General features: G+C 42.3%; 1 protein-coding gene across 5 annotated transcripts in view; it reads right to left on the bottom strand.

Annotated features, from left to right (window-relative positions):
• The window catches only part of CLCN5 (chloride voltage-gated channel 5), a 154,612-nt gene that overhangs the window by 23,535 nt on the left and 108,552 nt on the right, over nucleotides 1-22,525 (bottom strand). For 2 of the 5 annotated variants that reach the window (XM_045995031.1, XM_045995030.1), the window contains exons 4-6: nucleotides 21,655-21,801; nucleotides 3,684-3,835; nucleotides 986-1,085 (exon numbers count right to left, since the gene is read on the bottom strand). In XM_045995031.1, the coding sequence (XP_045850987.1) occupies nucleotides 986-1,085; nucleotides 3,684-3,835; nucleotides 21,655-21,801 (399 nt within the window). Of the gene's footprint in view, nucleotides 1-985; nucleotides 1,086-3,101; nucleotides 3,300-3,683; nucleotides 3,836-5,123; nucleotides 5,224-6,002; nucleotides 6,136-21,654; nucleotides 21,802-22,525 lie in introns of those variants that run through there. The other 3 variants (XM_045995033.1, XM_045995032.1, XM_045995034.1) reach the window with 3 other exon arrangements.

Below are 22,525 nucleotides of genomic sequence, written 5' to 3'. Positions count from 1 at the left end.
TATGGGCCCTATCTTCTCTGATGTTCTTCACCACCAAATGAGAGAGCAGATGTTTAAGAAATAGCTACAAAAAGCTCCCAGAGAGTTCTCTACCTCCTCCTAGAAACCCCATGTAGCAGCACTGGGTATGATACATAAACAATGAATCTTGGAACACTGAAAAAACAAAATATAAAAAATAAATAAATTTGGGGCGCCTGGGTGGCTCAGTGGTTTAAGCCACTGCCTTCGGCTCAGGTCATGATCTCAGGGTCCTGGGATCGAGTCCCACATCGGGCTCTCTGCTTGGCAGGGAGCCTGCTTCCCTCTCACTCTCTCTGCCTGCCTCTCTGCCTACTTATGCTCTCTGTCATATAAATAAATAAAATCTTTAAAAAAAAAATAAATAAATAAATTTTAAGAAAAAGAAACCATATGTAATATGTGTTTAAAAAAGAAAAAGAAAAAGAAAAATGGATTGTCTCGGGACACCTGGGAGCCTCAGTCGGTTAAGCATCTAATTCAGCTTGGGTCATGATCCCTGGGTCCTAAGATCGAGCCCCAACGTGGGGCTCCATACTCAGCAGGGAGTCTGCCTCTCCCTCTGCCCTTCCCCTGTTCATGCTCTCTCTCTCTCCGTCTCAAATAAATCAAATCTTTAACAAAAAAAAAACTTGATGGTCTCTATTAGAAGGACTCTTCCTCAAGACAACCACTGAAAGAAAGGCAGTGCTAACAGCGCCTTAAAATGGATGTAATATTTTATAGTGTATAAATGCATTTAGATACATTTCCCCATTTAACTGCATTTCTTTAAGGAAGGGGAAGCAAGTATTATTAGTATCCCTTTACAGATGGGAACACTGAGCTTCCTCGAGGTCCGCCAGCAATTTATTTCATGTGGGAAACAGTAAAAAACAGCACACAACTCAGTTCACGACTTGGGGAAGGGCACACCACAAAATTTTAGGAGATTTTTTAAGAAAATAAACATAGTTTACCATACCTGATAAGAGCCCAATAAGTAGCATCAACAACCAGCCAGAAAAAGCATCACTCACACTGTGAATTAAGGCCCATGTCGACTCTTTGCTTTTATTGGTAATCTAGGGAGAAATGAGGGGAAAAAATTGGCACACTCTACACACATACTTGCTTTCTCACCTTTAAATACACAGTAAAGAAACACAAAGACAAATCTGTTCATTAGGCATAGAGACGAATGTGGAGTTACTTCTCAGATAATTCTGGGCTGAACTGACCTCATCAGGAACCTGGGAGTTTTACTGAGCCTGTCTAGTTACTGAACCCTACCTTTCTCTGCAGTATGGCAATGGCTCTAAGTACCTTAGTCAGGGATTCCCCATTCAGCTGCTAATTCTCCATCACCTCAATTTGTTTTGCTTTTTGCAGTGGTCTCTGTCTGCCCTAGACATCCGATATTCCAAGGATGGTCTCTTGACTCATGGCCAATAGGTTGATTGCTTTTCCAATCCACAAACATGGGCTCATTCCACAAACATGGGCTTATTTGAGCGGTTAAAGTACAGTGTGAGGTTTCTTATCGGGGTGCTACTTCAGGTCAGGCAAGTTCCAAGACTTGCTCCCCGCACTGATCACAGATACTAAATGATATCACGGATGCATCTCTTTATTTTCAAAAACCTGCTGGGAATGGCAAAAGGGCACCTGGGTGGCTTAGTTGGTTAGGCGTTTGCCTTGGGCTCAGGTCACAATCCCAGGGTTCGGGGATCGAGCCCCGCAACGCAGGGAGCTTGCGTCTCCCTCTCGTTCTGCCTCTCCTCCCTGCTCATGCTCTCTCTCTCAAATAAATAAATAAAAATAAAATCTTTTTTTAAATAAATAAATAAAATCTTAAAAAAAAACTTGCTGGGAATACTGAGGCTAATCAAGAAGGGTGCAGAAAAGTCTACATTTCAGGCCCTAGCCTCCTCAATTTAACCCTTCAGTGCCCACATTTCAAAATCAAGCATTCAGACAGCTTTGTCACTGTCCCCTTCTCTGCACCTCTATTTCTTATCTTTGAAACTGTGACTTTGTTATCCCATCTTCATCTATAGCACTATCGCAAATAATGATAAATTACTATAAACATTTTAAGAGCATTTAACAACTCATTTCGACCTGTTACTAGAACTAAGTCTCCAGTTTTAGTGCCGAAAGTAGATAAGGCGATATTTTTCTCTGCAACAGTGTTTTCAGTCTAATGATGAACAGTTCATGCCAAAAAAAAAAGTCCCTTTTGAAGACTTGATAAACACATTCTAACTGGTTTTGAATTATTAGTAATTGGCATAATGTGTCTTGGATGCAACCATTTTCAGATAGTGGGAAATACGCCCTTGTCATATCCCAGATGACTTTCAAAATGGAAATAACATGCTGAATGACAAACTGAACTCTGAATTACAGGTGGCAGAAATTCTAAAGCCTGCCTGATGAACTGGTATGACAGAACATGTGCGTGTGTGCCCAAGTAGTGGCAACCTTATGAAAAACAGCAAGTGTTTTTGTAGAGATCCCCTTTTTTCAGTTAGGACAGAAAACTCAGTGAGATGACCAGAAATCCAAGGATTATGCAGGCATTTCTCAAAACCTCTGCCAGGGACAACCTGACCGCTAGGCTCAGGTGATTATGAGAAAACCAGTCAGGATAAGGGAAGGGCTTAAGAATAAAAAGCCATCTGCCCCTCACTGCTCAGGAGACTTGCCTGGCTCTGAGCGAAGGAAATCATGAACTCGGGAGAGAGTGGGACTGACTTCAAAATCACGTCTTAAATTTGGACTCAAATCAGAAACAGTAAGAAACAACCACACCTAAGGCTGGCTGAAGAAATGTCTCACCAGAGGATCACCCGCTGAATTTGGATCACTGGGGCTAGGGGGCCCTCCCTTTTGAGTAGGTGCTCCATGTGGCCCTAAGAGGAGCTAGAAATTGTGACTCCCTGATTTAAATGATGCACGGCAACAAGTTAAGGGCAAAAGACCTTGGCAGACTGCTCTAAGAGGTTTTCATGGGACTCTGGAAAGGGAAAAGTGGGGCAATTCTCTCACCAAATTCAAAGGAATCTGTGCCATAGCTGGGAGGGCCATCTTATTACCTGCCACATTAAATTAACATCCTTAATTTGAATTTGATTGGTCTTGTGGGTTTGAGCCGAATGCGTACTTTTCTTTTATGGTTGTACAAGAGCCATAATCACAAGGACTTTATCCCGTAGGCTTCAGTAAACACCAGGGCGCTGAGATTTTTTTTTCCTTTTATTCCTTTGAAAGAAGCCCCCTTTCTTTTCTTAGTTCTAAAAATCCTGTTTCAGGGAAAACCATAAAAGGGAAATGAGATCAAGGAAGAAGACCTCTGAAACATACTTTGGTCCCCTCCACCAAGTTTGTTTTTACTTCTTTACATAGGCACTTATACCCACATCAGGGCTGTGAGGATCCTTTCCAACTACTTTACTATAGGAAGATAAATCACCATTAAATAGAAATTTTTAAAATCAGACACAAAATGCCCTAAAATTAAAGTAAGTTAAAAAAAATTAAAACCCTACATTGCCAGTAGACACCAGATTCAGCCACATTCAAGGCCAAAAGAAAACAGACATATAAAGAATACGTATATTCAACCTCTTCCCCTGATGTTTCCTGACACTTAACTTGCGTACCATCTTTGTTCTTACCTCTCGGTGCCTATCCCGGTCTCGAGACTTCTCCCTCACCCAGTCAATCGTGTTGAAATCATCATAGGTCCCCACACCAGGGATCGGCTCCTCCAAGAAGTCCATCATCCTATTTGAAGAACCTATTCCTCCACCATTGTGTGACTTGTCCTCTGTATTGAACAGGAAGCAGACATTAGCACCTCAGACACTCTAAACACTTTAACACCTCCTTGCTGAGCACCAAAAGGTGAGTCCTTAAACCACTGGATGATTACAGTTAGGGTGTGCTGATAAAGCAATATAATCATTGGTGGGAACATCCATCATATTTAGCGGTTTCTGTGGTCTAGGCACAAAACGATGAGTGCCTTAAGGCAGTCTAAATGGAAAGGGACAGATGAGCAGGACAGTACAAAGGGGAGAACTGGCAGGAGTTGAAGTGTAGTGGGGAAAGGATTTCTGAAACAAAATACAGGAGCATACTGAAGCAGCTTAGGTATTTCAGTCTCTTTTATGGAAGAGAGACAAAAGGACCAAAGGTCTCTGCAGACAGAGCACACCAGAAACTATTTTGCATGTGTAAGGCAGTAATTCAATTCTGGGAGGTGGCTTTTGCCTGAGTGGGAACTCCAAAGAAAGCATGTCGGGCTCTTCAACAGTTAAGCCGGCTGGAATGTTCATACTAGCCTTCAATAGGTGGAAGACTTTGATCCTTGATGTAATGGGCTCCTAGAAACTTCGACTGTGGCAGAACAGTCTAAGACTTACAAGCAGAGATTCAAAGACCAGTGCCCGGCCGGGCAACAGAATGTCCCTCCCTGATCCTTCCATGGAAGCCACATACCCACTTGCCCAACCAGTCCTTTCTCTGCTTTGCTTTCAGCACTTCTATTACAATCACTTAATGCAAATATTTTTGTCTTCCTTTCTAGACCCGAAGCTCTTTGAGGGCAGCTCTCTGAGTTGCCACTGCATTCTCGCATCTAACACATATCCAAGATTCAAGAAATAACAGTGTAATCAAAGTTTATTTGCGGAACCGTGGGGATGAGAATGAAGTATTCAAACTCTGGAGCGGTACACAAACTAGGTTACTTAATATTGCTTGACAAACTTGTTCCACACCGTCCTCTGAGGAAACAGTACTTCTCTATTAAACACAAAATGCAAAACAGTATTCAGGAATTTATGCAAATGTGCACTGAGGAAAAATGCAGAGTAATGCTATCATTGAACTCAACCAGCCAAAACTCACATTTGCAGCGTCAACCTTGGCAGGGACAAAGCTACATCCAGACTGTTTGGTGATGAATCCCTCTGCAGAGAAGGCCAAAGTGGGCCCTGAGCTGACACCCAGCTCCCCCATCCCCCAACTACACCCCCATCTTCACTCCAAACTCCCACAGACAACTTCAGCACTCTCCTAGGGTAAGTGGGAATTAACCCCCCAAGCTGTACCTGATTTACAAACTGTCCGTCTTCCAAATTCCTCCCTGGGATGGGGGACAGCGTATCTTTCACCGGTAACACACACATTTAAAAAGAAAAGCTCTGCAGAATCCAGATCCTATTGAGGGTGGGGGTGGGGCTGGAGTGGAGGTGGAGAACCAGTTAATCTTAAAACTCCTAACCAAAGTCCTTTCCATATCTTCAAGCCTACCTGGCTGTGAAATGGTTGGTTGCTGAATCACCAGCCCAGCATTTCCTATCGTGTCAGTGGCATACTGATAAAGATTAATGCTGGTGTGTCTGAGAGCTTGGAGGGAAACAGCCAGCTAGGAAAGGAGGGCAGAAAGAAAATGAAGTATGGTGGGAGGGGCAAAAAAAAAAAAAAGAGAGAAAGAAAAAAAGAAAACCAAGCTGTTTCAACTCTCAAGACAAATGCTGACATGAACACACAGGACACCCAACAACCAGAATTTTACTTTTGAAAGCAGGTTAATGCTCCAAATGAATTTGCTCTGACTCAAGCGCTCTCCCCTCAGGAGAAATTTAGAGAGGATTTTGTGCAACTGATTTTTAAAAGCACCCAAGAGCTATCTAAGGTTACACTGTATGTCACAGGAGGCCCCCAGCTCTACGGACATTAAGACAAACATGAAGCCCTGCAACAGCTTCCCAACAGGAAAGAAAGACTCCTATTACATCACTAGGTAACATGAGCACTGCATCATTCTGCCTCGCAGACAGTCTCCCGTTAGCAACGCAAATTGTCAGGCGGCTTGGAAAAGAGCAGGCAGTGATTAGAAGCCGACAAACAGACTGCTTGTGATTCTCTAGATCCCCCTTCTCCCTGGGGTCACACTTCGGTGCTGGGCTGGGCTCAATTCTGCTTACCTGCGATCACAGCTTTCTTTTTTTCTGCCTCAAGGAAGAAATAACCTTGGCAGCCAGCATTTGGCCATTTACAGAAGGAGCCCTGGGGTGCACTGCTTTAGAAGGGCACTTGCTGCGTTCTCTGCCTTTCGCAGGAACAAATGCCACCTAAAGCACCACCAGTGTTCCCCGGCGGTCAGAATGTGATGTCACTGGGGGAGTCACGTGACCAGACCCTTGGACCAGCCGTGGAGAAAGGAAGGTTTTTAACGGAGCACAGATGCCTTAAAGATGTAGTCTCATCTAAACGAAGGCCGTCAAACGGGGGGCAGCCGGGTCAGTTCACAAAACCGGGGTCCAGGCGAGTTTCAATTGTTAGACCTTATTCAGCAGAAAATCCAGGGAGGGAAAGTAGGACTATCTGAGAGCGTTTAGAGAGTTACAGGAATCCTAAGTAAAAAAAGGGAGAGGGGCAAATACAGAAAAGGCTTTTTAAAGAAAATGTACTGGCGAGCAAAAACGAGGAGAAAATCTCAGACATGTAATGCTGAGTGAAAGATGCCAGACACAGGGGCCCATAACGCAACTCTATTCATGCTAAGTTCGAAGCCAGGAAAACCTAAATCATGTCGTTTTAGGGTGCAAATATAAGTTGCCACATTACAAAAAGAAGCAAGGAAATGACAAAAGTAAAGATGGTAGCCACCCAGAGGAGAGAGGGGGGTTGCCTTCTGAATGGAGCACATGGTGAGGGGGCGCTTCTGGAATGCTGGTAATTTTTCTCCATCTGAGCCCTACTTACCTGAGTGTCCACATGATAATCATTCCTTAAACTGTATGCATGGGTTCTGTCTTTCTGTGTATATATCGTAACTAGAGAAAATTATGAAAATGGAACTGCGCGTGAACTTACTCTACAAGCTCAGCTCTGTAACAGCACCTAGTAACTTAAAAGCTCAGATTACAGTCAAGAAAATTAGTCGTTTCTTAATATTAGTTCTCAACCCAGAAAGCAACATCAAATCTGATCCCACTAATCCAAACTGGGTAAAACTAGCTACTTGGGCTCTGAAAATAAATGCACTTTTACATCTGCATTATTGAAAAGGCTCTCCCTTCCCAGGCCCTATTCCTAAGGCTATTCTTCAGCGGGTCTTAATTAACTGTGCAAAAAGGCCAGTCGAGTAAAGGAGAATGAAATAGCCATCTCTCAACTCCCTCAGTAAATCCGCAGGACAGCTGCTATTAAACATTAACCCAGTCAGTGTGCTCCAATAATCAGACCTAAACGTAGGGCTCTGAAAGGCTGTGATCACTTTCATCACTTCTTAGGGCCCACTGCAGCCTGAAATGTTAGTACAACAAAACCTTATGAAGTCTGTGAGGGACATGGTGAACCCTATGTGCTTTGGGCCCAGTCGGTCATTAATTGTAACATCTCAGTCTCCTGACGAACTTGACTAGCATTAATAAGAAGAATGAAAATGAAGGGGCAACGGATAGTATTGCGGCAATAAACCGCAAAGCTTGAAAATCAAAAGCGATTTGTGGCCCAAGTGTGACTGTGTTACACAACTGTACTTTTAGAAAAGTGTGTCTATTTTACTCAAAGAGAATAACGTGCCCAAACTTGTAAAGTCTTTCTTTATTAAATAGGATGCCATCTGCAGTTCCTGAAGGTAACTGCGAAATTCACTTAACATCACCCACTAAGATTTACGTTATCTCACTAGATGATTTTACGCTTCAAGATACTATATGTTTTGGGGGTGCCTGGGTGGCTCAGTGGGTTAAGCCTCTGCCTTCGGCTCAGGTCATGATCTCAGGGTCCTGGGATCAAGCCCCCCCCCCCCAATTGGGCTCTCTGCTCAGCAGGGAGCCTGCTTCCTCCTCTCTCTCTGCCTGCCTCTCCGCCTAGTTGTGATCTCTATCTCTCTGTCAAATAAATAAATAAAATCTTAAAATATTTTTTAAAAAGATACTATATGTTTTGGTATTTATAAAATGCATAATTCTTCAACATACAGTGACTAAATTGTAGTACTGGCACCATGTTATAATAATTTTTGATGTAAGTTCATGTGTTTTTCAAATGTTACATCTAGGGGAGGGACTTTATTATTCCATGTAAATTTACTTCCTTTGAAAACTAGGTCTTGGTAGCTATGATGCAGTCCTTGTACTAAAATGAGATTTAATTTACAATTCCCTTTTCTGCCAAATTTGTAATCTCTGGCATATGTTCGTGATACAGACTGCCAGGCGCAGGTCAATTGATATTGTTGTGAAAATAAGACAAAGAAATGCTTACCAATTTGTAATGCAGCCTGCGATAAAAACCCAATAATACAGTTAACATATGGGAAGAAGCAGAGTTATGTTTCTGGAACACAGATGTGATCAGATCACCTTCTGATTTCTAAAATGTCAGTGACTCCTATAACAATGTTGTTTTTAATTTTAATTCCAGTGCAGTTAACATACAGTGTTATATTCATTTTTAAAACTTTCAGCATAGGAAGGCCACTTAATGGGCATTTGGTACAAGTGTAGACCTGGAATTTTTAAATACCCATAATTTTTAGAACAGGACAAATAAAATACTTGAAAGTGTATAATAATAATGATGATAACGATATTACAACTATTCTTGGTTTCATCAATGAGAGGGATTAAGTTGTTTCCACTCTTTCACGGACATTCCTGTATGTCCTGACTGGATGACAAACGTCTTAAATTGTGGGTCATATGCCACATCCAACTGGTTTCTTTTCTTAGCATTTTTTTAACTTACTAGAAAGAAATGGTAACTTTATAAAACTTAATTCTCAAGAAAGACAGCAGAGATTATCCCATTCGCGACCAACTACTGAGGTACAAATAAAGTCACAAAATGCAAAGGGGCTTTTCAAAAAAACAGTGTATTAAGAGTTACACTTCTGGTGTGTAAATTTTCTGCCAAGGAAGGAAGAGTAAAATTAAACAAGGACCCTACGTGTCATATTGAGGTACTTGAGTAAGTCTATATTTGCCTCTATACCGAAAAAAAGTAAAACTTAACCCAAGTAAGTTTTGAAGGCATGGTGAGCTCTAAGTTACACATAAAACAATTTTAATACTCTAACAGGAAAATGATTCAAGTTAAAGTACAATTAGATCTCAATTTGAATAATTTTTTTAAAGTCCCTAAAGGGTAATTTGCACTGCTTGAGTCTGAGAAAAAATGTCCAGAAAACCGGTCAGAAAAGAGTCAACATTTAAACAGCTTTCCCAGTAAAGGTTACACTTAGGTCTAAAAACTTAACAATGGGTCTTTAGAAACACACTGCTTGAATGAGGAGGCATATAAATGAATGCATTTAGCTTGTTTCCCTTTATGGAAACTACTTTCTAAATTTTTTTCCTACAAATCACATAATGCTTGAAACTAGACAACCTTGTAAAATACAAGAAAAGAAATTCCGATTTGAGAGTCATGTTTATTTCAATCCCTAACCAATATGCCACTAGAAATTTACCTGGGGGGCTGAATAGTAACTGATTAAATGAACTAGTTAAACACTAACCAAAACACAAGGGGAAAGGGAATAGAAAGAAATCTCGGGCACAGACCCTGAAACACTGCTTTGGTGATACTGCAGCGGCAGGAGGGCTCACTCACTGGCAGCAGCGCTGGGGAAGAAAGAAACACTCAGAAATGGGGCAGGGCCCTTGGTGTGTATCACAGGACCCAAAAAAAGTCCCATTTTTAAAAATGTATTTCCGTTTTTAACAGGGATATACGGTATGTTTGCAAGGCTGAAATGACACCTACAAAAAATCCAACACTCTACCTAGCGTATGGCAGCAGATATTCATCCTGTGGTTATTTAAATTTTACCTTCACTCAACGGTATGTACTAAGAGCCTACTGTATGCCATTTCTCACTTCCACACCTGCAGCCTCTTCCCTTCTTTTATTGGCTCATCCATTCGAGATCTCCCAGAAAGTTATGAATCCTTCCACATTTCATTCATCCCCAGATTTGAGACTGCATTAAAGTTGAGCCCCAATAATGAGACAATACTTTTAAAGCCAATCAATGTGTGCCTCCATTTCACTTCCAATTTGCTTTCCCACTCACCCAGACCCAGGGGCTAAAAAGCAACTGCTGGTGGAGCATCTCTCCCATCCAAGCCCTGGAGAGTATCACAGGGCCATGTCACATTTAATATACTATCTTAGTTTGGCCCCTGGGACACGTATTCAAGGAGACTTTCCATTGATACCCATCTATAGATCCATACTGATTGTTAAATACTGAAATACCTCCAGCCCTGTAGGCAAATGCCTACTTTTTCCCAAGGATGCTTCTCCCCGCCAACCATCCCCTAGAAAGCTCCTGAATGTTCCCATGATTCAGCAGCTGGAACGTGAGGAGGCCCCAGGACACTGCCTAGTGCTACGTCTGGCATCCAGTCTGACTGGTCAGTGCCTGTTGGTTTGCATACGTTTCATTTCAGGACTGACTGCTTTGGTTTCCATTCACAGCAGGTTAAAACTTGAAGTTGCAGGTGCCTGGGCAGCTCAGTGGGTTAAGCCTCTGCCTTCGGCTAGGGTTGTGATCCCAGGGTCCTGGGATCGAGTCCCATATTGGGCTCTCTGCTCAACAGGGAGTCTGCTTCCTCCTCTCTCTCTCTGTCTGTCTCTCTGCCTATTTGTGATCTCTGTCTGTCAAATAAACAAAATCTTTAAAAAACAAAACAACAACAACAAAAAAAACTTGAAGTTGCCCAAGAAGCAGGAAGGACAACAAAGAGGAAGCTCTCTATCCCAACTCTGCTGAAAGGTAGACCAAATAAGGGGTGGTGAGGGGCACCTGGGTGGCTCAGTCAGTTAAGTGTCTGCCTTCAGCTCAAATCATGAGCCCCGGGTCCTAGGATCAAGTCCCACACTGAGCTCCTTGCTCAGCGGGGAGCCTGCTTCTCCCCCTGCCCGCTGCTCCCCCTGCTTGTGCACACACTCTCTCTGACAAATAAATAAATAAAATCTTTAAAAAATACGTATTTGAAAATAAGGTGGTGAGAGATGCAGGAAATGGGACAGCAAAAACAGCAACAAATCTACTAAGTGAAGTTTGAGGATTCTGAGAAGTACATGGGAAGATGAGGCATGGCAGAAAGAGACAGGGAAAAGACTCTGAAGACAAAGAGGAATCCAGATTCTAAGGCCACTTTTGGACTCCCTGTTTCCCAATGGATAGAGCTCTGGCCCCACTGGGTTATAGACATTTGCGTGGGGGTGTGACTTTTATGCCTCCTATCCCCAGCATCTGCTCTAATCTGGAAGTTCCCAACCCAACCCGCTTTCATTACCACTGGACCCAGAGTGTGAACTACCAGAGCTACCAAAGCTGGGAGAAACAGCATATGGATTTATGGCTTGGTGTCCGCAGGCTCCCACTGGACTAGAATGCCACAAAAATCAAGTGAGAACTGGAAGTAGAGGGGCTAGATTTGACAAAGTTGCTGAGGGGGGTTGTCCACATAAAGAAAACATTCCTCACCTCCATTACTTGCTCTTCATTCCTTCCTTCTCAAACTTACACATTCACGGGATTGACAAAAGGACTGGGGAATGTCATGGGTAGGGAGACGCTGCCCTAAAACACAAATAACATACCCCAGGGTTGGGAAACCTCCTGGCTAGCACAGTCCTGTGTAATAACTTGTAATTATTGTTTCTGAAGCAGCGGTTCTCCGCTTCCTCTGTCCTAAGTCTGCGTTGGGTTCTGTCTATTAATCTCCAGAAGGAAGCTGGGGACAAGAGATTAGCAATTATTCTCTGGCAGGGGCAAAAACATGGAGAGGAAATACCAATTAGGAGATTCTTTTTGGACTCATGGAAACAGTGTAATGTCATGGACAGAAAAAATGAGTTATAGATATAAAATCTAAGGATTGCTCTTAAAGAAATACGTGTACCTGGCCACACCAATGTGTGTACGTTATTCACTGCAGCACTGTAGTGGCAGCAAAAACCTGGAAACAATGAAAGAGTCCAGTAATGGGGGAACAGCACAAGGAAGAAGGAGACCGACGTGAACTAGAATAGAAAAATGTCTCAAACACATTGTGTGAAAAAAGCAAGTCACAAAATAATAAGAATGTTTTAAACAGCGTGTGTGCCTACGTGTTGACTGGAGAGAAAAAGAACTGAAAGAGTCACATTGAATTATTTTTACGGGTTATCTTTGGAGTGGGAAGGACAGGGTACCTTTCACATTTTATATACATGTGCACTGTTTGAATCTTTAATAGTGAGGTGTAGCTATGAGTTATGTGGTGGTTCCAAAAAGAAAAATAATGACCAAAAAAATGATAGCACAGCTAGAAGAGCAGAGACAGGGCATTTCACCGGGCAGGCTTGCATTCTGAGAAGCAGACCACTGGGGTGTTTAGAAACAAAGCAGGTGACAGCATTTGGAGAACACCAGGAGGAAAGCACTGACACAGGAAGGTGGCTGAAGAAGCTTTTAAATGAAAGGCAAGGGAAAGAAAGGCTTTGCTGTCGGCCCTCTTGTCCAGCAGTGAGAAGGTACAGATTCTAACCTTAGCTCCACAAATCACTAGTTTTATCACCTTGGGCAATTGCCTTAATCTCTGTGGTTTTCAGGTTCTCTGTCTGTAAAAGGAGGAAGGATTCGCAGGCATGATTTTCAAGGTCCCTTCCAACTCTGATATTCTATCATTTTAGCAATGATTTCTTTTTTGATCACTCATACATTGTGCTGCATGACTTGAGAAGACCTTAAGCTTTGAAGAATTCCAAATGGTATCTTGATTGCATAGTTACCTGAGAACACTCTTCTGGTAGGATCATAAAATGGCACTACTGATCCTTAGAAAGGAAAAGTAAGACAGCTCATGAGTGACGTATACGACAACCTGGGACCCAAGGCTTCTGGCATATGGCTAACTAGAGCTCTACCAATATGGCTACAGGATCTGTGCAGTAGCTGCTAGCCACAGACCCCGGAAACACCGAGCATACACTCCTAAAATGTTACAGCAGACTTTCCCCCATGCTGTAAACTGGAACAAGGTCAGGTTAAAAAGAACCCACTCTGGATTTATAGTACTGCCAAAGGGCCTCTACAGATATTTTCTTTTCCTTCAAGAGGGGACCAAAGTGGTTCCACTGACTGCAAAACACACAGGGAGCTTCCAGATTCAGCCTGGCAAGTGAACAGCTTAGAAGTTTCACTCCCATCCCCACAACAAGAAAAAGCTGGACAAACTGAAAAGTCTGGAACTTTTCACAGACCTGCCTAGAAGGGAGGTTGATACTACAACGCCCTTGATACTACAACGCCCAAATCTGCAGAGCCGGGTTTATCCAAAAAGAGATGAAGAGATCTGCTCACCTGAAGTAGAGACCAACGGACCCAGAAACTGCTGCGGGGACAAGAAGGGCGCTGCTGCCCAACTGCCGAAAGCTGAGGGCAGACTTACGCAATGGTGAGAAACTTCTGAGGCTTGCACGCCTGTGGGATCTACCTCCAGGAACCCTACCAAGTTCTCACAGGGAAGATAAGAGAAAGATCCCCTCCTGGCTCTGATGAGGGGAGGGGAAGAGTAATCACTGTGAAATTCCCCAGAGCTTTCTCTATACCAAAGGCCCTATGCTCCAGGGGGTAAATACTTTGCCTTAGCCCTCTCCCAGCCGGGGGAAGGGCATTCCTCTCACTTCAGCAGACACACACACACACACACACACACACACACACACACACACTCCCGCCAGCCTTCTCCTCTCAACCAAAGGAAAGAGTCAAGGGGGGGCCTGGGCTTCCAGGAAATGGATTGGGAATGCCGTGATCAGAAGTATGGGGCAGGGAGAACAAAAACTGTACCACTGGGTGAAACTGTGTGGAGGTCACAGCCATAAGACACAGACCCAACAGACACTGAGATTTAAGAGAAAATTATAAAATGGCCTGCTCCCACATACCTTACCACAACACCAATAGGGCTCCAGTGTAATGACAGTGCATTAAAGCTGAAAGAACAGAGCCACAGAATCTTTCTCAACAAGCTGCTCTTAAAGGACACTCAAAATCAAGAGGTGACACAAAAACAAGGACACTACAGGGGCACTTGGGTGGCTCAGTCGGTTAAGCATCTGCCTTCGGCTCAGGTCATGATACCAGGGTCCTGGAATTGAGCCCCATATCGGGCTCCTTGCTCAGCGGGGAGCCTGCTTCTCCCTCTGCCTCTGCTGCTCCCCCAGCTTCTGTGCTTTCTCTCTCTGTGTCCTCTTTCTCTCAAATAAATAAAAATATCTTTTAAGAAAAAGATTTTTTTTTAAAAGCACCATACATGTACACTGGAAGAGAACAGTTAAATAGTGGATGGTGGATGGTGGGAGCCAAATTTCTCACTACCTGGAATGGGAGGTTACAAACATGGCAGGGGAGGAGGCTAGAATGATCCATGTGTTGATGGAGCAGAATTAGAGACTCATGATCTCATGTTTAGCTTAATGTAGACGTGGATGGTCACGCATAGAGAATATATTTACTTATAGATGTATGCGTAGACATGGGTCAGTATACACACACACAGGCATTTTTTACTGGGTGGCTGACAGCACCCAAAGCAATAATGCCCCAATAGAAATGAGCACACCTACTGCCCGTATCTTCGTTTCTCATACCATTCTCTACTAATAGGAACCAGGGCTCCTTGGAGAAATGGCACATTACAGTGCCAAAAAGTAAGTGCTCAAGAAAATCCCACAGTGACAGGGCTGCATCAAAGGGAGACAGAAAACTGAAAGAGCTCCAAATGGCCAAAGCTGGAAAACTCTGAACAAAATAAAGTAGAAATGGATTATAACCCCAAGTTTAAACAAATGAGTCCCTACTGACATAAATAAGTAGCCGAATAAACAAATGGGAGAGAAGAGACAAATGTCCCATACAGAACAATTCCAAACAATTTCTGGACATACTTGACCCTCAAGGAGGTGGAGCATAACTCCCTAGTTCTTAAGTGTCAGTCGTGCACTGAATTCCTTCCATCAAGTACATCAGGGAAAGGATGAAAAGCCAGTAACTTTACAGAAGGGAAAGAAGACACACACTACCTCAGCCAGAAGACCAAGGTTAAAATCAGCAGCCATAAGTTGTATGGACAATATATAGCCTTGATACAATGTCAATGTCATAAGAAAGGCATTTTACTTCTACTCTTCCTCCCCAAAATCCATAACCCCAGTCTAATCATGAGATAAACATCAGACAAATCCCGACTGAGGGACATTCTACCAAACACCTGACCAGTCATCCTCAAAACTGTCAACTGGTACAGCCACTGTGAAAAACAGTATGGCAGCTCATCAAAAAATTACAAACAGAACTACCCTACTATCTAGTAATTCCACTTCTGGGAATATAACCAAAGGAAATGAAAACACTAACTCCCATGTTCACCACAGCATTATTTATAATAGCGAAGACATGGCAACAGCCCAAGTGTCCATCAGTGATGAATGAATAAAGAAACTGTGGCATATATATATATACAATGGAATATTATTCAGCTATCTAAAAAAAATGAGGAAATCCAACCATCTGTGACAGCATGGATAGACACGGGGGGCATTATCCTAAGTGAAATAAGTCAGACAGAGAAAGACAAATACTGTGTGATCATACTTACATGTGGAAAAAAAAATGAACTCATAGAAAAAGAAATCAGATTTACGGTTGCCAGAGGCAAGGGGCAGGAGGGTGGAGAATTGGAGAAAGGTGGTCAAAAAGGTACAAACTTTTAGCTACAAGATAAATAAGTGCGAGGGATGGAATGTACAACGTGAAGGACTACAGCTGACAGTTAACATAGCTATATGATATATAGGACAGCTGTCAAGAGAATTAATCCCAAGGGTTCTCATCACAAGCAGAAGGGTTTTTTCCCCTTTTGATTCTATCTATAGGCGATGATGGATGTTAACTAAACCTACTGCAGGAATCACTTCATAGTATACATAAATCAAACCATCCTGCCGTGAGCCTTAAACTTCTACAGCGATGTACATCAATTATTTCTCAATAAAACTTGGGGGTGGAGAATACAGGTATGTAATAAAGTTTAAAAACTACAGGAAAAAAAAAAACACCTGTCAAGATCATCAAAAACAAAGAACGTCTAAGACACCACGGCAGCCAACAGGAGCCCCAGGTGACATGAAGACTAAATGTCAGGTGGTATCCTGGATGGGACATCAGGTAAAAACTAAATACATATGAATAATGCATGTTTTTGAAACAAAACAAAAATGTAAATAAATAAGTGGGAAGAAATAAGAAGGCACGAATTCTAATATCTGACCAGGTATTCTCCTATCAAGTAACCTGAAGGAGGCCCTTAGAGCCTGTGGCCATCATTAATAAGCCTCATTTTGAGGGTTCAGCATAGAGAACTGCTATGGTTTATGGCCCCAACAAGCCATTTTTTTTTCCAAGCTCAAAAAGCAACAGTAATAATCGCCATCCTCCCAGGCTAAGTATTTAAGGAAAGTTTGAGTATGATGAGGGTGATGGATTCTGAATTCCCTTTCCATGTCATAATAAGGACCAAAAAAAAGTTTGTGCCATCCACACAATCGCTTGAGTCAACTGGAGGGCTGACAGGGGCCCATGAGCTGGGGCCCAAGGTGTTTTCCCTTTCTGTCTGGAGGAATACTATAATCCTTCCTTGCAGCACGGCAGAACAAACACAACTGTCTCACAGCTTCCTTGGTGGATTTCACACACTGTCATGTATTTCATTTTCAAAGATATCTTTCCCTCCCTGGGACACTGGGAGGTCATGTTGAGGCCCGCTGGGGTGGTCTGAGCACATTCTCCCACACGCGGGAGACTCGGGCAGCTCTCGCTCTCTGCCTGGGCTTTGAAGTTATCTGCGGCTCTTCCAGTGTATTCCCCATATCAAATGAGTCCTATCAATCCCCCTTTTGAAATTTCTCCAGAAGTTACTGTTCCTTCCTCTCTGTTCCTGTTGACTTAATTCAGGCCGTTTGATCTTTTACCTAGATTTTTTTTTTTTTAAGTAACAGTTTAACTGGTCTTCCAGTCTTCAACCCACTCTTCCATCCTCCACACTGCCACAAATTCCCCAAAACACCTGTCTGATCATATCATTCTTCTGCTTTTAAATCATTTGACAACTTCTTGATTACAGCATAAGGTCCAGAAGCCCAGACCTCCTAGACCTCATGCAGATTTCTTTTTTTTTTAATATTTTATTTATTTAACAGAGAGAAATCACAACTAGGCAGAGAGGCAGGCAGAGAGAGGAGGAAGCAGGCTCCCCGCGGAGCAGAGAGCCCGATGTGGGGCTTGATCCCAGGACCCTGGGATCATGACCTGAGCCGAAGGCAGAGGCTTTAACCCACTGAGCCACCCAGGTGCCCCCCTCATCCAGATTTCTAACTAGATCTCCCGCCCTATCTCCTGCTATCTTCTCTCCTGCTCCAACTGTCACCCTCTCTGCCCCCAGGAGCCTCAGACCCCAGATGCGCAGGCTCCGTGTTACCTGAAGAGAACAGGCTCTCTCGTGCTGCTGTGCCCATACCCGTGTGCCTCCCTCTTGCCAAGAAGGTCTCCTCACGCAACAATTTGAGAGCAGTAGGAAGGCAAGAGAGGTGGAAAGACAAGGAGGTGAGGTTAACAGGGGAACAGATAAGCATTACTAAAAGCAGCACAGTGCTGGGCTCCTGAGAAGGGGGCATGCTCCAGAAATACTGAATAACTGAATGGGTGAATAAATGAATTGCCAACCATGAGGTCCAGGCTGCAAAGGCAGGCAAGTGAGAACGATGGATCACGAGCACAGCTCTGAACTTTTGCCTACAACTCCCACCCCTTTTTTTCTATCTCCTTCCCCCTCCCCTTCTGTAAGACCTCCATGTTTATGTTTCTTCTCATTTACAGACTACTAGAACACTACCACAGATGCATTTAATCATGCCACGCAGAATTTATTTATTCATTCCTCATAAATCAATCCCTCCAGCCATCTGGAAAACAAGAACCACTTCTACTGCCTTTCAAGCTCCTTTTAACTAATCTTTTTAGTACGTGCTATCGTGCCTGGTACAAAATGTAGTATTTTATGCACAGCCGCACCAGAGACATCAAGGACTTTATGACCTTTTTTTCTGCTGTTGTTCTTGTTGTGTACATTAGGAAATCCCAGGTGAAAACAGTAAATAAAGTAAGAACAATTAAAAAGCAAAGCAAGAAAATCGTATCACTACAGAGTATGGTAAATGGAACAATTTCTGCACGTGGCTCACAGTAAAAAGCTTCGCCGTTTTATGGTCAGACCTTATAAGCCACAAGCAGGAATTCTCCTGTAAAAGCAAGTGAAGAGTGGCAAAGAACTACTCATGTAAAAACACATTCTACACTCACAAGCAATGCCAATCTTGTCTGCCTCGTCTTTCGGGTCTATTAAATGGGAATAACAGATGGAGACTCGCTTGCCTCCATCACCTACTGAGAGCGGGGAGAACAGAACAAGTACTTTGGTGATATGGATGCTATATGCTAGCATCTTCGATTAGAAGCAATGATAAGAACTAAGCTAAACCACTCTGGATTAGCCAGAAGGCTTCCTGGAGGTGGCCAGGTTAAGCTCAGGGGAAACCATAACTGACTGCTTCACTAGAGCCTGGGACTGCTTTAACTATGTGTGAGAGTTATAACTACATGTAAGTGGACCGGATACACAAACACACGTGCCTTTCACAGAAGGTGGCCAATAGGGAAAAACCATTAAATATCAAACCATGAGTGCCTTTCTGTGAGGAATTTTAAATTCAGGGTCTCTCTTCTACTGTTCCTGTCTTGAGACACCTTTACTAGACAATTTCTTCTTATCCTTCTGAACCTGTGGTTTGCATACTAGTATGTTCTTCCCAAGTTGGTCACCTCCTCAGAGAGGCCTTCCCTGACCTTTCAAACTCTCTAACCTTTCTAAAGAATTATTCCTCTACTGTCATTCCCTTTACTTCCATCTTGGTACTTACTGTAATGGGTAAATAACTAAGTAGCTTTACTTATTTACGCAACTAGATCTAAATTTCAGATCAACCTGGATCTTACCTATGTTAATCCCACCACTGTATCTGCATTGCCTAGGACAGTGCCTACCTCATAGCAGATATTCAAAAAGTATTTGCCAAATGAATGGGTGGAGGAGTTTGTCCTCACAGTGACAATAAAGCTGACTCAAACTTCTTAGCATGACATTCAAGGCCCCAATATATTTATCGGGGCTTAAAGCCTACCTTTTCATACCTCTGTATATTATGCCTGTTGATATCTCTGTAGAAGCTTGCTTTCTGCCTGGAAAGCCCTTCTTCCTACCAAATAACTTATCTTTCAAGGCCCTTTCCAAACACACCTTTTCTGTGAAATCTTCTCCAATCCTAGACACACACATTCCTCTGCTGAGTCCTTACAAGAGTTACAACACTTACAATATACAGTTATAACAGAAATAAAATAACAATAATGAGAGCTAACATTTTATTGAGCTCGAGGCTGGGTACAATTATAACCACTTTATGTTATTATTTCATTTAATCCTGAAAACAACTATAAGAGTTAGGTGTTCTCATTAAGTACTTAATGTTTGTTTAGCCAGATAGAATCAACTTTGTGAAGGCAGGGTGGGTGCCTTAAAGCCTTGCTAATTCCCAGAACCTAGCAAAGTTTCTGCAGTGTCATATGCCTCCACTACAAATCTGCTAAATAATAAATTCTGACAGTTTCTTGTCCTCTCACTTTATGTTGAAAATGGCAATCCTGATCAGTTAAAGAACCAGACAATAGTTTTAAGTAATTGTACAAATTTAATATTAAAGTCCCTTCTAACTACAAGAAATTCAGAAGTCAGAAGAGAAAAGGGTGATGAATCTGACAATGTAAAAGTGTTTAATATTTGTAGATTTTTCTAAAAGGAGACAAAAACAAAACAGAAATGGAAAAAAATACACTCCACCTGCATTAGACAAAACATTAAGAATATATGAAAGCCTCCTAGAAAAGATGTGCCCATCAGAAAAACAGGCACACCATATAAACAGGAAACTTCCAGAAAAAGAAATTTAAATGGTTAGTAAACATATGAAAATACGCTCAACCTCATTAATCTAAAAAAAAGTGAAAATTAAAGCAATAATGAAAATTTGCTGCTTTATTTATTTTGCCTATCATAGTGTAAAGATGAAAAAATTCTAATATTCAGTACCAGCAAGGTTGTGGGGGAAATAAGCACTCATATAGTCATGCTACGGAAATGTTCTAATATACTTAAAAGATACACACACTCACACACACGCAAGGTTATTCACTGCAGCACTGTTTGTAAACTGTTTGGAGACTGAAATGTGTATCAATAGAAACTTGGTTAAATAAACTACGGTACAGCTACACCATGAACTTACATGGAATTATTGAAAAGAATGATGTTACTGGATAACGAAATAATAGATGGAGAGAATTCTCCTTCTATAAATGTATTCCAGGGGCGCCTGGGTGGCTCAGTCAGTTAAGTGTCTGCCTTCAGCTCAGGCCCAGGATCAGGCCCTGCATCAGGCTCCCTACTCAGCAGGGAGTCTGCTTCTCCCTCTCCCCACCTCATGCTCTCTTGTGCATGCTCTATCTCTCTCAAAAAAAAAATCTTCTAAAAAAATAAATGTATTCCAGATAATAAAAATCCAATTATAAAAAAGGGAGAGGATTTGAACAGACACTTCATCCAAGAGGATAAGTTTGCCAAATAAGCACATGAAATGATGTTCAACATCATAAGGCATTAGGGAAATTAAATTAAAACCATGGTGAGATACTACTACACACCTATTAGAATGGCTAAAATAAAAATTACAAAAAATACCCAGAGGTATTGCAGATGGGGAACAAGTGGAACTCTCATTCATAGCTAGTTCAGACATAAAATGGTACAGCCACTCTGGAAAACAGTCTGGCAGTTTCTTAGGAAGTTCAACATACAGTTCCCACATGACCCAGTGATCCCACATCAGGCTATACTAAGCAAGAAAAAAAAGAGGATGAACGATCTGAATCAATCTCCAAGGCAATGGGCTGAGTCAGTCTCAAAGGCGACATACTATGTGACTCCATGCATCTGACATTCCAGCAAAGAAAAAAATACAGGGACAGAGAATAGATCAGTGGCTACCAGGGGATGGGGGTGGAGGAGGTCTGGCTGCAAAGGGACAGCAAGAGGGAGCTCTCTGGGATGTGGATGGAACTGTTCTGTAACCTGTCAGTAGTGGAGGTTACAAAAGTCTCTGCAGGTGTTAAAACTGTTATTGCACCGGAAAAAAAAATGAATTTTACTGTGTACATTAAAAAGTTTTAGGGGCGCCTGGGTGGCTCAGTGGGTTAAAGCCTCTGCCTTTGGCTCAGGTCATGATCCCAGGGTCCTAGGATCGAGCCCCGCATCGGGCTCTCTGCTCAACGGGAAGCCTGTTTCCTCCTCTCTCTCTGCCTGCCTCTCTGCCTACTTGTGATCTCTCTCTGTCAAATAAATAAATAAAATCTTGAAAAAAAGTTTTAAATAGATAAATTGTCATCAACAGTAATAATACCTTCTATTTCTCCATCTAAGGGAGGAACATCATCTCTCATGGAAAAATCCATAGCTGTCCCTGGAATGTCCATCAAGTCTTCATCACTGGAGCTGCTCCGGAAGCTATTGAAACTCCCCTGCTGAAAGCCTCTGTTATCCATGGCTCCTGCACAGAAAGAAAAACAAGGAGGCTTATTACAATGACCTTCAAGCCCCTTACCACTTACCCTTCTTTTTTTAAGTGCAGTAAATACACATAAAATTTACCATTTCAACAATTCTAAACTAGACAATCCAGTAGCATTAAGCTCCTTTACAATATTTTGCAATTATCATCGCTCTCCATTTCCAGAAATTTTTCATCGTCCCAAACAGAAACTCTGTACCCAGTAAACATAACTCCCTCCCACCTCCACCCCCTTATAACTGCTATTCTCCACCTCCATGATTTGCCAATTCCGGATATTTCATATAAATATCATCATACAATCTGTCACCTTTTGTGTCTGGCTTCTTTCACTTTTCATAACGTTCTCAAGGCTCATCCATGTTCTGGCACGTACCAGTATTTCATTCCATTTTCAGACTGAATAGTACCCATTGTATGGCTAGAGCACATTTTGTTTATCCGTTCATCAGTTGATGGACATTGGGTAGTTTTCCCCTTTTGGGTGACTACCAACTCTATTTTTTATCATTGAAGTATAGTTGACATACGTTATACTAGTTTCAGGTGTGCAACACAACGATTCAACAGTTCTATACATTACTCAGCGCTCACCATAGTAAGTGTAGTCACCATCTGTCACCATATAATGCTATTGCACTATTACTGACTATATTACCTATGCTGTACTTTCTATCTCTGTGACTTATTTATTTTATAAATG

This window comes from Meles meles, chromosome X, assembly GCF_922984935.1.
Source record: "Meles meles chromosome X, mMelMel3.1 paternal haplotype, whole genome shotgun sequence".
Classification (NCBI taxonomy): Eukaryota; Metazoa; Chordata; class Mammalia; order Carnivora; family Mustelidae; genus Meles; species Meles meles.
The sequence above is the reverse complement of the archived record's forward strand: the minus strand, read 5'-3'. Positions and strand labels throughout refer to the sequence as shown.